Here is a 17,726-nt window from a genome sequence, read left to right as displayed (position 1 = left end):
TCTTTGAACCACAATCCTCAGATCTCAGCCTTCTGAGTAGCAAGAATTACAGGCATGTTCCACTAGTACCCAGTGCCTTTGTAGTTTTTGATCAGGTGGAATGGCAAGATTGTTGGGCTAACCAGAGCTCATGTACTAAGTCCTCCTCCATAGCTATTCTCAGTATTGTTCTGGAGGGGGGCTGTGTGTCCTTGTTCTGGTTAATCATGTGGAAGTGAAAGTCTGTGGCCATCGACAAATATTTGCTTTGTATTAACATAAATGAACTACACATTTTAAAGTACCACTCATAAAATATACTAGAAAGTCTCATTTTTGCTTCTTCCTCTGGCCTTTGACCTGTACATGTTACTGTTACCTACAACACATACATGGCCCTTTTTTCGTTTATAACATACTGGGACTCAGGGATTTGTGTTTGTCAGGTAGCAACTCTACAACTTGAGCCATACCCCCAGCTCCTTATGTTTGTATATACCTGGGCTGACCTGGACAGTAATCCTCTATTTGTGTTGTAGCTGGGATGACAAGTGTTTGTTACCACATCTAGCTTTTTGTTGGTTGAGATGGGGTCTCAAGAACTCCCCCTCCCTTGGCTGGCCTTCTACCACAATTCTCCTGATCTCCACACCTAGAGTAGCTAGGAATAATAATAATGATAATGATAATAATAATAATACTGAAACATGTGATATACATTTGAGAACCTTATTCACTGAGAACACAGTATAAACAAGGTAACCCTATATAAGAGAACTGTTTTATTAAATGATAATGTAATAACAAAAAACTGTACCAATGAAGTATTTGTATTTTCCTCAAATCTTTTTGAGTATATTGAGTAGAAGAGATGCATTTAAATGAGCACCTAGTTGGGTCCTTTTACGTGATTAGGAACCTCATGGCACATACAGCTTTTTGGTATACTTCCTAAAAGTGAAGAAAAAAAAAGGTACTTGGTTATAAAATGCCTTTGAAGGTCAATGGTATCTCTTTCTTTGCTTTTAGAAAGCTTGAAAAATGACCTACTAATGATGTCAGTAGATAGATGATTTCAAATTACTTCAGAAGTACAACACCCTCTTATTTCTGGCACATGGTTCAGGAGACTGATGGATCTTTTCTGACACTGCATTGCTGTTTATGTGTGCACTGGCTTTGTCAGAGCTCAGATCTATAGAAGGAAGAGTGGCGATGCAATGATGAACTTTGTGTCAATTCAGCAATTGACAGTGTTTATCCATATCATGAACTAAAGGGCCAGGGTGGATGCAGTCCCATCTTGTCTTAAGGGATGTTGTTTCAATGAAATCTTACTTATTACTTAATATCTATCAAAATGTATTTTAGTCAATTGTATACTAGTAAAAATTATAATAGAAACGCAACCCAATTTAAATTTCAATGTTACAAACACAATCTAAAAATTTGTGTGTATGGACCAGTACTGGAGCTTGAACTCAGGGCCTCATTCTCTCACTTAGCTCTTTCACTCAAGGCTGGCATTCTACCACTTGAGCTGCAACTTCACTTCCAGGTTTTTGCTGGTTAATTTGAGATAAGAGTCTTATGAGCTCTACTACCCAGGCTGGCTTCAAACTGTGATCCTCAGATCTCCTCCTCCTTGAGTAGCTAGGATTGCAGGCATGAGCCACCAGAGCTTGGGTTTCACAAGTATTTTTAAACCAGTGTTCATAGTAAGGTTATTCACAGCTACCAAAAAGAAAGATGGATGAAATTAGGTGTGAACATCAGGTGGCATTTTACTCAGCCTTAAAAATCAAATGAAGTTCTGGCCAGGTGCCAGTGCTTCATGCCTATAATCCTAGCTATTCAGGAGTCTGAGATTTGAGAGTCAAAGTTCAAAACCAACCCAGGGAGGAAAAGTTCTTGAGTCTCTTATCTCCAATTAACCACCCAAAAGCCAGAAGTAGAAGTGTGTGGCTCGAGTGAAAATGCTAAAGAACAGTGCCCAGGCCCTGAGTTCAAGCCCCAGTGATAGCATAAAAACAAAGTGTGATCCAATATGAATGAATAAATCTTTTTGTCAAATTATATAAGCCAGACAGAAAGGAAATATTATATTATTTCCATTACACAAGTCCAAAGCTATAGGGACAGAACATAAAATGGTGGTTAGTGGAGACAGGACAGAAGGAGGGAGTTATTGGATGATTACAGAATTTTATTCTGATAGGGGAAATAGCTTTGAAAGTGGATAGCAGGGATGGTCACACAATCAGTGTTCTTAGTGCCAGTGAACACACACTTGAAAAGTGGTTAAAATCGTATTTTATCAGAATATATTGAGATCATTGTGGGTTTTTTCAGATTTGCATATTTGTTTTTCATATTTCTTTTGGGAAATATTTCAACTATTTGGAAAACACCAGCTCATGTATTTCATGAAAGAGCCCATGTCCTTTCATTTTCCTTATTTGAGTCACCTGCCAAATAACACTTGTTATGTTGGCACTTAAGTTGCTCCCTTTACCTTAAGGCCCCACCCCTACCTCATTGAAGATTGGCATTAGACTCTGTGACAAGTGCCTACCACCTTTGAAAGACTGTGCTAACCAACTTCTCCAGACAGAAGTCATTTCTCCCTCCATGTCCTTCAAAGAAGTTTTTCAAGACACTGATACATTGCCATGCCTACCACATCTCATTCACCTTCATACCACCTGCCTAAAACATAGAGTGTAATTTGAAACAATATCTTACTAAATAATTCAAGAACTAAAATTATTTTAGAAAAAAAGCGTACCTATGATACTTTCCTTGCATCCCTTCTCGGAGAGAGTAGACAAAACTTTTCCTATCACTTTCAGAATAAAATAAGACAGAAAGTCCATGGAAAGACTTAATGGAGGAGGGAAAAGGAGGGCAAACACCTAAATTCTACTCTCTTCTTGCCCATCCTGCTGTATGGAACCAGGTACTAAATCTTACTTGTCACAAAATTAAGAGCTTGGCTTTATTGGTTATAAAACATGTCTTCAAGCATTTGTCATAGGTCCTGCTCATAAATGAAATGATCTTATACATATTTTTGCTATCCCTTATGTTGTAAAGCTCCTGCCACTGTTCTAACACCAAAAGGTTGGAAACAGCTGTGTCATTAATGAACGATAGCAGATCCTAACCAGTCACCTCCAGATGAAAGGCTCGTTATTTCCTTACTGGTCTCCAGAGCTATTTGGTCCCCTAGCAAGCCAGCATGGGATTTGAAATGAGGAGTCTAAGCCTTGAACTATTAAAAAAAAATTACCTAGTCCTTGACACAATTTGTAGAGATTACATTGTGTTGTGCCAAGAATTCCTTATTAAAAATCAATTTAATTGTGCATACTTCATCTGGTCGGTATTATGGTCTTTTATAGGGGCGAAAACACCGTTTTGTATTTACCTGATGGTCTGTAATAGCATGAAATTCTTTTTGTGGGTTTTCCCCCCCAGAAACAGAGGCATTCTGTAGTGGTGAGAAATTCATAATTAAAGAAATTTGAAAAATGTTTAGCAGACTTTCCTATTCCAACTGTTCCAATGCTAAAGCATTCAACTTTTATATCATTTGATATTTTAATGAAAAAGAACTTAAAATTTATATATGAGCATCTCATACCATGTTTATTTGCATACAATAATTCCCACTTCATTTCAAATTTCCTTTGGAAAATAGTCTACCTTACCCCATTATTATTAATTTGTAGGGTTTTTGTTGTTACTGTTGTTGTTGTTGATGATGGTCCTGGGGTCTGAGTGTTGCCCTTGAGCCTCTTTGTGCTCAAGGTTAGCACTGGATAACGTGGGCCACAGTGCCACTTCTGGCTTTTTCTGAGTAGTTTATTGGAGATAAGAATTTCACAGATTTTTCTTCCTGGCCTGGCTTCAAACTGAAATCCTCAGGTCTCAGCCTCTTGAGTAGCTAAAATAGCCATCAGTACCCAGCTTGTTTGTTTGTTTGTTTGTTTTTTTAATCTTGTTCTTGTGCTAGTCTGCCCTGGGCACTGTCCCTGAGATTTTTTGCTAAAGGGTGGCACTCTACCACCACTTTAACCACAACTCTACTTCCAGTTGTTTTTCAAGGAATTTGATAATTCACCTTTTTGCCTATATGGTCTCAACCAACCCAATTAACAAAAGATTGTGATATTAGTATTGCAGGGAATTATTTTGTTGTACAAAATGAGGGTGATTTTTATAGCACATTTTCCATAACAGTTTGTGCTCTAATTTTTAAAAAAGATCCTTTTGCATTTGAGGAGAGAGATCTGGGTAATTTTCCTAGTGAGGTTTTTAATCTCTTCATATGCTTTTTTGTTAAATGTTTTGTTGATATTACAATCTTAAACAATCTGTGACATAGTAAATTAGTGCCACAAATACTGATTTGAGATGCTTGGTGGGGGGGGGGGGGGAGAAAGTCATGGAGTTTACTACTAGTACCGAAGTCCTTATTTTTGTGCCAGTCCTGGGGCCAGGAACTGTTCCTGAGCATTTTTATTTTCTACCAATTGAGCCACAGCCATACTTCCAGCTCTTTGGTGGTTAATTGGAGATAAGAATCTCACAGACTTTCCTGCCTACGATGGTTTTGAACTATGATCCTTAGATCTCAGCTCCTGAGTAGCTAGGATTATAGGTATGAGCTACTAGTGCCTGGCTACCTGCAGTTTTTAAGTTATCTTTTTCTGTGGTGGGGGAGGGAACCACAGTCTTTTTCATCTTCTCTGTGCCAGGATTTTCTCATTTGGGAAAGGGAAATAATGGCCCTTTGTTAGGACTGTGATGAAGTTTAAATGGGCTAATCCATTCACTGTGCTGCAAGATTCTGGAAAAAGGGTAAGCAATAAATACATGTTCACTTTAATCATCATCAAAAAGAGCTAAAACAATAGTTCTGCAGAATGACTTTCTTTTCATTTGTTCATAAAAACAATGAAGATTGGGCACATTTATTGGAGACAAAGCACTTAAGAGCTTAATCTTGTCCTGGGTTCACTTTATGTGAGTTTTCCTCTTTAACATTAAGTATTACTATCCTCTATGCATATATTTATTGAGTACCTATTGTGTGCAGGGACTGACTAGTATCTCTTTGATTACAGATATGCAGTTGTCTCTAGCTACATAGGATAGCAAGATTACAGAGAAAAAAATGAAATATGGTCAGGTGCCAGTGACTCATACCTATAATCACAGCTACTCAGAAAGTTGAGATCTGAGAATCATATTTTGAAGCCATCTCAGGCAAAAAATTCTATGATTCCTTTTTTTTGTGTGGTTGTGGCCCTGAGTGTTCTCCCTGAGCTCTTCAGCTCAAGGTGTGCACTCTACCACTTGAGCCACAGCACCACTTCCTCTTTTCTCCTTTTTACCACCAAAATACTGGAAATGGAGCTGTGGCACAAGTGGTAGAGTACTCTTAGTAAAAGCTCAGAGACAGCACCCAGACTCTGAGTTCAAGCCCCAACTGGCACACAGACACAGACACACTTTCACTATTTTTTTTTCTTTTTTTTTTGCTCATGGGGCTTGAACTCTGGGCTTGGGCGCTGTCCCTCAGCTCTTTAGCTCAAGGCGAGTGCTCTACCGCTTGAGCCACAGCACGACTCCCAGTTTTTGAGTGATTTATTGGAGATAAGAGTCTCACGGACTTTCCTGCCCGGGCTGGCTTTTGAACCATCATCCTCGTATCTCAGCCTCCTGAGTAGCTAGGATTACGGGCGTGCGCCACCAGCACAGGGCTTGTTTTACTCTTTTTATATATGTGTGTTTGCCATTCATGGGGCTTGAACTTTGGGCCTGAGCATTGTCCCTTTCTCACTCAACGCTGGTGCTCTACCACTCCACTTGAGCCATACCTCCATTTGTGGCTTTTTGTGGTTAATTAGAGATAAGAGTCTCATGGCCTTTCCTGCCCTGGCTATGATTCTCCTATCCCAGCCTCCTGATTAGCTAATATTACAAGCATGAACCACTGGACAGCTTGAAAGAACTTATTTTTAATGTCAGACATTATGTACAAATTGGTAGATCATAGTGTTACTGCCCCTTTACTGAGAAATGATATGACTAATATAGTTAATAATTCCATTTTAAGCTTCTACCACAGAGCCTGGAAGAAATGGTTAAAGACATGTTCCTCTGGGGATTGTCCACAGCATCCTCAGCCATGCAGATGCTGAACTGAATCTTTGCTTTCTACCCACTCATTTCCATTTAGCTCCCGCCCTTGAATTGTGACCATGATGAAAAAAAAAAAAAAAAGATGGAGGAACAGGCCATCCTTTTCCCAAAGTTCATAGTCATCTGTGAAATATGTGGGCTGTTAGTTGAGAACCTGAAAGTGGTGACAGGTACGGTTCCCCTGAGGCTGCGCACTGGCGACGGCACCTCCAGACAGGAGCCTCTGCCATTAGCCAAGATGGTTACTGCGTTTTTGGCAGCCAAGCAAAAGTTAAAGCAAAGAATGATCTTTTTTTCCAAGAAGGAAAAAGCTGTTTAATAAGTTGGGTCAGTTTGCTCATAACAGCAGTACATTTGAGGACCCAAACCCCAGCAGCTTGGCCAGCAGCAGTAACTGGCAAGCCTCCCGCCAAACCAACAATTCAGAGACCATCCAGCCAGAGCCTGGCTCTGAGTTTTGACTGCATTCATTGAAGAGCATTCCTAGTTAATAAGAAAGTTAATGCAGAGGAATCTCTTCCACCCCCTTCCCTCCCTCTATTAAAAAAAAAAAAAGTGAAATTCAGTGGTTTAAGCAACTTGCCATGCAAGTAACTGTGCATAGGGGTTTGGGGTAGGATGAGGGGTTGTCAGGCCATCTGTTTTCATCTAGGCCTGTGTGTTTTGTATATGCATTTGGGAACTCATTGCCTCCCTCTCATATAACCTTCATGCTGAGGAACTGGGTGGTACTGTTGTTTCTGTGTATGAATTAGCATTTATATATGACTAATGTGGAAGCCTGATTTTATAATGTGTCAGAGAGGCATCGTGTACCTGTCTCATGAATAAGTAAAATAAAAACTAAATACATTGCTATAAATGTTTAAAAATACAGTGGGAGTTTGTCCCCTCCCCCCGTTTTACCCTTGGAAACCTTACCAAAATGAAATTGAATTTGAAAGTTCTCAATGGAAACAAAACAAAAAAAAAAAAAAAGAAAAAAAGAAAGGAAATACCTAGCCCATTCACTTTGGGCTAGGTTTTTTGTTTTTTTGTTTTTTTGTTTTGCCTATTTTATTTATTTGGGATTTTTCCTCTACCAAGAAAATAGTTCCAATCAAATAAGCAAGCCTCGTCGTGTAATGATGGGCAGTTTGAAGGCAAAATGAAAGGGAAATGGAAATGTTGAGGATTGTGTGTTTATAGTTTTCCAGAGATGGCAACAACTGGGACTAACAAAAATTAGCACAAACATTTCAAAAGTCTGATGAAATGTGGCAGAATCCAATCCCTAGCTGTTTAGAGGAGATGCCCCAACAGTCAGTTAATCTAAGTGAATAGTCAGAGATGAACACAGTTCCTGATTGTTTGGAACTGGAGGGATGGTAAATTTCTACTTTCTGTTTTTTGTTGTTTTGTGTTTGTGTGTGTGTGTGTGTGTGTGTGTGTGTGTGTGTGTGTGTGTGTGTGTGTGTGTGTGTGTGTGTGCGTGCGCGCGCGCGCGCACGCCAATACAAGGCCTGGGTACTGTCCTTTAGCATTTTCACTAGAGGCTAGCATTCTACTACTTGAGCCACAGTTTGACTTCCAGCTTTTTGGTGATTAATTGGAACTCACAGACTTTCCTGTCCAGGCTAGCTTTGAACCTTGATCCTCAAATATCATCTTTGTGAGTAGTTAGGATTATAGGTATGAGCCAGTGACTGGCTATACTTTCTTTTTTGATAGAGAATGGGGTTGTTTTGTTTTGACTTATTTTGAGGTAAAGGGTAAGAGACAGGTCTTTCCATGTAGCTCAGACTGACCTTAAACTCCTAAGAGCTGGGATTATAGACTTGAGCCATTTCTGGCTTATGTCTTGATTTTTCATTTTAATGATACATCTGTGAGCTTTTTCTCTGACAGTGTATATGGATTTCTATTATTCTTTTGTGTATATGTGCCAGTTCTAGGGCATGAACTTAGGGTTTCCCACTCTCCCTTGGCTTTTCCCATTCAAGACTGACTCTCTACCACTGGAGCCACACTTCTACTTCTAGCTTTTTGCTGGTTAACTGGAGATAAGTCTCTGGGATTTGTCTGCCCAGCCTGGCTTCAAACTGGGATCCTCAGAGATCAGTCTCCTGAGTAACTATGATTATAATTATAAGCCATTAGTACTTAGCTTACATTAATCTTTTTAATGTCTATATAATATTTCATCAAATGAGTGAGCTATTATTTATTTTACCACCTATCAACATACATGCAGATTTTAGTGTTCTATCTTTCCAAATAATGTCAAAGCCAACCTGCATATTATTAAGAATAAGTAAAAGTGCAGCCCTAAAAGAGAAATCATTGAGTCAAAGAAAATGTACATTAAACTTATTTGTAGAAAATTCTATACTACTAGCTGAATATTTGAATTCTATTTTCCTTATATTTTTGTCCATCATATAAATTAAAAAATAGTAATTGTGTGTATTCTAATAAAAATGATATTTCTAAGTGCTCAGTGGTACAGTGCTAGCCTAGCAGGTGCAAGGCCCTGGGTTTTATCCCTAGAACTGAAAGAGATAAAGAAAGGGATGGGGAGGGGAGAAGAGAAAATGGGAGGGGGGGTAGAGTAAAAAGGGAGGAGAATATAGAGAGATTTCCTCCATTTATATCCAAGTTTTCTTTTCCCCTGAAAACACAGTGGATATACTCTTAGCATATCTTTCTAGCCTCTTACAGGGCAGTTTCATTCTGATTTACATATTAAGGAAACCAGGCCTTTGATTGTACTGTGGATCAATTTTCTTTCAATTTTATTAATACTTTTCTCTATGGAAATTAATTACTGTGCTAAATATTTACCTTTCTTGAGGATACTCTTAGGAGAGGAACAGAAAGGCAAAATACCTATGTGCATTTAATCATGCAGAATAATATTTACCAAAATGAACTCCAGGAAATGAAAACAAGAGGGATTTTTTTTCTGTTTTGCTGTTTTATTTTCCTTTCCTTTTTGTTCTGTTTGTTTCTTTGTATGTCTTTGGGAGTGTAAAGGGAAGCACAGAAATGGAGAGAGAAAGGGTGAAGAAATGCAGCACTGGTACTCACTCGCTGAACACAGTGTTGAAAATGAACTATACAACTTATAGGTGGTGATGGGAGGTTAAAACTAGGAGAGAGGGAGAGAAGGAGTTACATTGTCCAAAAAAAGTGTACTCTTAGCCAGGCACTGATGGTTCATGCCTATAGTCTAGCTACTTAGGAAGCTGAGATCTGAGAGTCATGGTTTGAAGCCAGCGGGGCAGGAAGGTTTGTGAGAGTCTTTCATCTCCAGTGACCTACAAAACAAAAACAAAAAAACTGGAAGTGGAGCTGTGGCTCAAGTGGTAGAGCACTAGCCTGGAGCACAAAAGCTCAGGGACAGCACCTCAGCCCAGAGAGCCCAGAACTAGCAAAAAAACTTGTACTCTTTACTTGATTTATGTAACTGTAACCCTTCTGTATATCACCTTTATAATAACAATAAAAATTTTAATAAAATATTTACCTTTCTTTCTGACATTCTGGTCTTACACTTACTTTTTTGCAAAAAAAAAAAATAACATTTCATTCATTTCTTTCAGAGTTTGGCTTTGTGTATGTGTGTGCCAGTACTGGGACTTGACTTGAACTCAGGGCCTGGGTGCTATCCCTGAGCTTTTTTGCTTAAGGCTAGGACTCTACCACTTGAGCCAGAGCTCCAAATCTGTGAAATTCTTAGCTCCAATTAACCATACACAAAAACAGCTAGAAGTGGAGCTGTGACTCAAGCAGTAGAGAACTAGACTTAAGCAAGGAAAGTCTTAGGGGCAGCATCTAGGCCCTGAGTTTAAGCCCTAGTAGAGGCACAGAAAGAAGGGGACAGGGAGAGGGAGAGGGAGAGGGAGAGGGAAAGGGAGAGAGAAAAGGGAAGGGAAGAGAAGAGAAGGGAAGGCAAGGGAGAAAGACAAAAAGAAAGAAGGAAAGAAAGCAAGGAAGGAAGAAAGAAGGAAAGGAAAAGGAAGGAAGGAAGGAAGGAAGGAAAGAAGGAAGGACAGAAAATACTAGGACTTGTTAGAATTAGGAAGCAAATTTTGAAAAAAATATGAGTCAGGAAAATTTCTGGGGTGGGTTGTTATGGCAGAACTATTGCCCATTAGGTTCTACCATAATAATAATTAATAATAATACATTTGGGCGGCTTTGATTTTTACCTCACTCAACTAGAGTCTGTGATTGTATGGGATTTTGAGTCCCAATAGGTATTTATTGGAAAGGAAGAGTCAGCATGTGTTACAAAATGATTAGAAAAGGGGAAAGGAAGTATTTGGGTACAGAAAAATTAATAACAAAATAAAACATGCCAAAGCTGGGATCATCAAAGCCCAAGGGAACTTTAGTCTGCAGGGATCAGAGAAAGGACAGATGGTTACACACTTTGCCATCTTCCCTCCCCATAAAGTCAAGATTTCTCACAAAAGCTTTGGTTTCTAGCAGTAAACATGGTGTTACATTCGTCCATCTCCTAATAAACAGTTTTGTGGCCACTTTGACATAATGTTTTTTCACCTGGGTACAAGTTCCTGAGTGACTTGAACATACATTAATTTTCTCTTCCAGGTCTCTGAATGCCCCACTTTCTGCATGGAAAGCCCAAATTGCTTCCCTCTAGTATTACACAAGTAGTTTTGGTCACAAATGTCATGTTTGAGACAAGGGTCTCATATCTAAAATATACCTGGAACTCAAAAAATTAAATCTCCCCAAAACAAATCTTCAAAGAAACAACTGCCCAATAAATAAGTGGGCTAAAGATTTAAAGAGAAACTTCTCTGAAGAGGAAAGAAGGGTGGCCAATAGACACATGAAGAAATGCTCAACCTCCCTAGCCATAAAAGAAATGCAAATCAAAACAACATTGAGATACCACCTCACCCCAGTTAGCATGGCTATAGTCAAGAACTCTAATAACAACAGATGCTGGAGGGGATGTGGACAGAAGGGAACCTTACTGCATTGTTGGTGGGAGTGTAACCTTGTTCAACCACTTTGGAAAGCAGTATGGAGGTTCCTCAAAAGACTCCACCTAGGGCTCCCCTATGACCCAGAAATCCCACTTTTGGGCATTTACCCAAAGGATCACAAACAAAGCCACACTAAAGCTACCAGCACGACTATGTTTACTGCAGCATTATTTATCATAGCTAAGATATGGAACCAACCCAGATGCCCCTCAGAAAATGTGGTATATATACACAATGGAATTCTATGCCTCCATTAGAAAGAATGGCATTGCCCCATTTGTTAGGAAATGGAAAGCCTTGGAAAAAAATATATTAAGTTAAGTGAAGTAAGCCAGGCCCAAAGAAACATAGGTCCCCATGGTTTCCCTTATTTGCAATAACTATTTATGTCTGAGTCAAGCAGAAAAGGTCAGATAAGTTTATCTTAGGGAAATGAACCCTAAGACATGTATTCAAATGTTTTTTTCTTTCAGGTGATTGTTTCTAACACATTTATAAGATTATTTCTTTGTTGCTTTGTATGTCCCTCCCCCATGGTATAACCCCTGCTTTCACTGTATTTGAGGTTGGTATAATTTGTGGAGGGGAAGGGATAAAACAAATCTTTTAAATAGGGATACAGGTGGATCCATTGCAACAATGAGATGTATAAGTCATTATGTGGAAAAACGAACTTTACAACTTTGGTGGGGGGGGGAGGAGAATTGGGTGGGGGGGTGGGGAGAGGATGGAAGGGATGGGAAGGGGAAACAAAGGAGGAGACTACAATGCTTGATAAGAAATGTACTCATTATCTTGCCCATGTAATTGTAATCCCTCTGTACAGTATTTTCACAATAAAAAATAATATATATATATATATATATATATATATATATATATATGTCATGTTTGGTGAGAATTAGATTTTAAAAAATTTACTCAGGTTGGGAACAAGCTGGGGGGTGGAGCCCTAGTGTCTTTACAATCTTTATATATGTAAAAGTTGAAGAGATACTCCAAGAATTAACTGTATATGGGCACATAGGTTTTCTTTTGAAGGAGAAATGGTTAGAATAGGACTCATTTTTTTAGGAAAGATCTAGTACAAAATGGGAAATAAGGGAACTCACAGAAGAAAAACTATTGTTAAAGATCTTCACTTTAGAAGTCACTCCAACTTAGTTTCAGATACTTTCATCTAGTGCAGAACCTTCTATCAAAGATGCTTTGGCTATTTTTCTCAATTCTAAAAGAAGTTTGTAAGCAATAACTCCCCCCCAAAGAACACAGAGAAAGACATATACATCATTATTTATACAAACAAGGCACCTAGCAATTACAAATGCAGAAACTCAGTAACATTGTATGGGATTTTTTTAATTTATTGTGAAAATACTGTATAGAGGGGTTACAATTACATGGGCAAGATAATGCATATATTTCTTATCAAGCATTGTAGCCTCCTCCTTTATTTCCCCTTCCCATCCCTTCCCATCCTTCCCCCGCTCCCCCACCCAATCCTCCCTGCCCCCCCCCACACACCAAAGTTGTAAAGTTCGTTTTCAACATAACGACTTGTACATATCATTGTTGCAATGGGTCCGCCTATATCCCTATTTAAACAATTTGTTTTTCCTCTTCCCCTCCACAAATTATACCAACATCAAATACAGTGAAAGCAGGAGTTATACTATGGGGGAGGGTATGGGATATTTTTTTAAGTCTACTACTAGTCATTAGAATCCTGCATGACTGTAGCTAAATTCTACTAGATTCTAAATGGAAGGACTTTGTACCCCATATTGTGATGTGTTTATTTTGAGTCTAGTCTCTGCACATTGATCTGATGGCTCATCTCTTCTTCCATTCCCTCTTCATCATCGGACTCCCTCCATATGTTCTGCTGATTGTACTTGAATGATCTTTCCTTCGCTAATGTGGTTTTCTTCCCTTGTTGTTTGGCACTAATTATATTCTTCGCAATTTGCTTTGTAGTTATTTATGGTCAATCATGAATTGTAGACTACTCAAAGGCATGAATAACAATCCAGCATTTTATCTAATTATATATCCTATACCTCCCCAAAGGATGACTTGAGAATATTTGTTCCATATTATTCTGCTTTGCATTTGTTAAGGTGGTGGTCAACAGGAAAAGAGGCTCTATGTTTTGAAACAAATCATATTGACCAAATCAAATGTATAGGGAAAAAACATGAAGAGATTCTTCCAATCACAATGTGAACACAACACATATTAAGTATAAATTAATTATTTTCTTGTCTGCAAGCCTGTACACATAGCCTCTTAAAATTGATGTCTTCAGCAAGGCTTCAGTGGCTCATGCCTATAATCCTAGCTACCTAGGAGGCTGAGATCTGAGGAGAATGGTTCAGAGTCAGCCCAGGCAGAAAAGTCCATGTGACTCTTCCCTCAAATTAACACCAAAAAAGCTGAATGTGGAACTATGGCTCATGTGATAGAGCACAAGCCTTGAGGAGACAGCACTCAGGTCCTGGCACAAAAAAGAATTGAAGTCTTCAATATAAATTTTTATTAAAATTTTGATAGTTGTGATATATTGGGAATTCAAGGAAAGAACTACTGCCATGATCCTGGGGCTCATTATCCATTAGCAGTTGTGTCCAGCTGGTGGTCCACATTCCCCAGTCCTTTAGTGAATGGAAACAGTTAGGTCAATATTGATCTAAAAACTTCATGAACTTTCTCTTCTCTTTCAGCTTTGGTTCGCCTTTGTTAATGGATTTTCTGGGCAGATTTTGTTTGAGCGTTGGTGCATCGGCTTGTACAATGTGGTAAGCAGTACTCCTTCTCTATCTGATAGCATACAGAACTTCAGGAACATTCCTTCACTGTTTATGTCTGGGAAGTGTATCTAAGCCAATCATCTGTATGCTTTGCAGGCAACACAAATATATCTTCAGGGCCTTGGCTGGTGAGACACATCCTGCAGAAGCCCAAACTCTGCACACATGGTTTCAATCATAGCAGATCATTCCTGAATAACCCATGAAATTATTAACCCATATGTCTTGGTAATAGACGCTTGTTAACCCCCTTACAAAACGCCTGTGCAACATTTTCGTGTTTTCATCTCAAGTAAAAATATTCTGAACGACATCTAAAATTCCCTCCATTTCATAATTTGACTTCTGATTTCTGAAATGTAAATATCACTCTGTAGTATATGATCTAGTGTCCTGTGTATCCTTTCTTGAGAGAGTATCACTACTTTGAAAGAATATTTTCTTCTACTGTTAGTGACTAAGTAATTAATTCTGACTTCCAGTTGCTGTGGAGAATGGTAATCAGCTCTTGATTTTTTTTTGGTAACTCTCATGATTTTCTGCTTTATTTTTCTTTACTTGGCTGTGATGAATTCAAAAGCTAGGAAGAAATATAAACTATGAGCTAGAATGGCTCAGTAGCTTAGATTGCTTGTTTTCATTACATGGCAAGAAAAAAAATCCAAAAGACTACAGTAGAGACTCCCAATCAAAAGATGTGCTGCTGGACATCAGTAGCTCATGCCTGTAATCCTAGCTACTCAGGAGGCTAAGATGCTGACAGTCACGGTTCAATGTTAGCCATGGCAGGAAAATCCATGAAACTCTTATCTCCAACTACCAAACCAAGAAGTAGAGCTGTGGCTCAAGTGGTATAGCATCATCTTTGAGCAAAAATTTTCAGGGACAGTGCCCAGTCCCTGAGTTCAAGTCCCAAGACCAGCACAAAAAAATTTAATAAAAGCAGTACCATCTTTTGAGCTATTGTCTTCTATTTGCCTTTAACCCTAACATTGGACTGCTATGCTCTGTGGGAGTTTACCTGATAAAGCAGCCAGCACAGAGAGTGTACTCTCCCAAACACGTCATAATATACCTTGTGGTTATTGTGTACATTGGTGACTGGATATTTCTATCATCCCTTTTTTCTGAAGAGCTACTGGGTATAAAATGCTGAGCATAATAGCATGTTGTGGTCCTGTGTGACTTACTATAAGTGAAAAAGATTGGATGTGTAGACTCAGATGTTGATAATGCTGCATCTGGTCTTGACTTTGGACTGTGATGTCAGATAGCAACTGTGTTATTTCCAATTGCAGTACACATTTGTGCTAATGACCTAAAAGGCAAAAGGTCAATGGAGATGAGAACAAGACTGAGCAGATGCTTTAGAAAACTCCTCCAACTGCCTACCCCATAGACTTCACCATTAAGATTTAAGGGGAGAACTCTACAACTTGTGGGTGGAGACAGGAGGGAAAAACTGGGAGAGAGTGAGGGTAGGGGTGACATTGTCCAAAAAGAAGTGTAGTTATTACCTGACATATATAACTGTATATCACCTGTATAAAAACAGTAAAACATTTTAAAAAGAACTAAGAGGAGACAAACCTAGCTTTCCAAGGTTTGAAACTCTGTGTGTGTGTGTGTGTGTGTGTGTGTGTGTGTGTGCGCGCGCACGGGCGCGCGCGCGCTGCTCCTGGGGCTTGGGCTTGAACTCAGAGCCTGTATGCTGTCCCTGAGCCTTTATGCTCAAGGCCTGGTACTGTACCACTGGAGCCTCTTCCAACTTTTTGTTGTCCTTGTTTTGGTGCTTAATTAGAGGCAAGTGTCTCATGGAATATTTTGTTTGGGCTGGCTTTGAACCACAATCCTCAGATCTCAGCTCCTAGGATTATAAGTATGAGCAACAGCACCCAGCTAGGATGTGCAACTCCTTGAGTAAGTCAAAGTTATGCTAGGATTTGAGGAAAGGATGCTTATTATATCCTTTTTGCTGTGGTGACTATATCCTTAATGATTCCACCCTGGAAAAGGTTGTGTCATAGGGCTGACTCCTCACAGGGAGCCAGGCCACACCCATCTTAACAGTGGCTGAACCCTAGAAGGCTCTTGCTTTTAGAGCTAAGTAAGTACAGGCCTGAAATACATGTCACTTACTTACAGGATGGGTGGATTTTGGTCCTGTTTTTAAGCTTAGGCTGTGAGAAAAAGCTGTCTTTTCTGTCAAACCAAAAATGTCTCCATCTTGCAACAACTCATCATATTCTATACTGATGTTTCCTGGAATTATTTGTTTCTTAACTTCAAACAGTATCAGCTGTGTTGTTTATAATCAGTCAGTAGTGTCAAGGGTATAAGTCCTTATCAATGAGTGGGAACTTTCACAAATGATTGTAGTGCTTTTTCACTTCCTTGTATCAGTCTACCAACCTGGTAACCAATTGTGAATAGGAGGTGAGCCTGACTCCTTGACAAGGAGAGGCAGCTTGGGTTGAGATAAAAAACTGAGCAGATACCCTGCCTGGTATGCCTGCCTAAATCTGTGGAGAGTGGCTATGCAGAAGTAAATTGCCTTGATGAGATCTCCTTTATCTCTTGTGTGTCTCCATTTCTGCCATGAAGGCAGGTTTGTTTGTTTGTTTGTTTTAGCTCTGTACAGCATTGGGCAATTCAAATGAATCTAATACATCTTATTGACTTCATATAGGTGTAGATAGGCTGAAAGACAATGTTGATCAAACTAAGGCCTACACACACCCCTTACCCAGGGTTTGAGGTTTTTTTTTTTTTAATTTTTTAAAAACATCCATTTGAAAGAATAATATTTTGTCATTTGCAGGGAAATGGATGGACCTAGAAAATATGATGTTAAGTGAAGTAAGCCATACTCAGAAAAGGCAAATGGCACGTTTGTTCTCTCATATATAGAAGTTGTTCGTACAAGTAGGCATGGTAATTTATACAGGGTTCAATGCATTTATATACAAACTAACTGAGTACAGGAGAGTATACTTACTTAGGGCATGAATCCAAAGGCATAACTCCTCTGAACAACTGAAGTATGGTTTATCAAAACAAATACCAGGAAGTAGAAACAGTTTTGGGAGACAAAAAGAGGGGCACTGGAATGGAGGTATACAATATAAAAGAAATGAACTACGTAACTTGTGGGTAAGGATTGGAGGGGAAAATGATGAACAGAGAAAGGGGTGATGTTAACCAAGAAGTATTGCACTCATAACTTAAGGAATTGTAACTGTTTTATACAATTACTTGGTAATAACAATAAAAAAGAGAAAAATGCAGATTCATGAGCCCCCTACTGACTTAACAAAGAGTATCTCAGAGATGCTGCCTTAAAAACAGACTTTCCTAGTAATTGTCATGCATGTGACAGACAGTTTAAGATCCATAGTGACCTCTGATCTGTCGGTTTGGAATATGGTGTATGGAATATGGTATTTGGAATATGTGTATCCCCTGAGCAGTAGAATCCAAGGTAAAATGACTCTAAGCTACCAAAATCCATAGACCAGCCATTGCAGTAAATGCCAGGAAGAACTAGGAGGGAAGATATTTTCCTATGGGATGGTCAAGGATCCAAGAATCTATAAATCTCTCTGAATGAGAATGCTAGAAGGACCAAAACTTTTGAGAAGATTGATGTATATTAGTTCACTTTGGGGTGCTATATGAAAATATGGGAGACTATATACTTTATAACTGAAAAAAAAGTTTA

At 39.0% G+C, this 17,726-nt stretch overlaps 1 protein-coding gene across 1 annotated transcript in view; it reads left to right on the top strand.

Moving 5' to 3' along the window:
• Window positions 1-17,726, top strand: part of Atp8a2 (ATPase phospholipid transporting 8A2) — a 466,480-nt gene that overhangs the window by 328,133 nt on the left and 120,621 nt on the right. Inside the window, exon 28 of the mRNA XM_070003097.1 lies at window positions 13,919-13,993. Within this exon, the coding sequence (XP_069859198.1) occupies window positions 13,919-13,993 (75 nt within the window). The remainder of the gene's footprint in view (window positions 1-13,918; window positions 13,994-17,726) is intronic.

Source organism: Dipodomys merriami, unplaced genomic scaffold (assembly GCF_024711535.1).
Source record: "Dipodomys merriami isolate MVZ:Mamm:240054 unplaced genomic scaffold, mDipMer1.0.p SCAF_6, whole genome shotgun sequence".
NCBI classification, from domain to species: domain Eukaryota; kingdom Metazoa; phylum Chordata; class Mammalia; order Rodentia; family Heteromyidae; genus Dipodomys; species Dipodomys merriami.
This window is presented reverse-complemented; position numbering and strand designations above follow the sequence as displayed.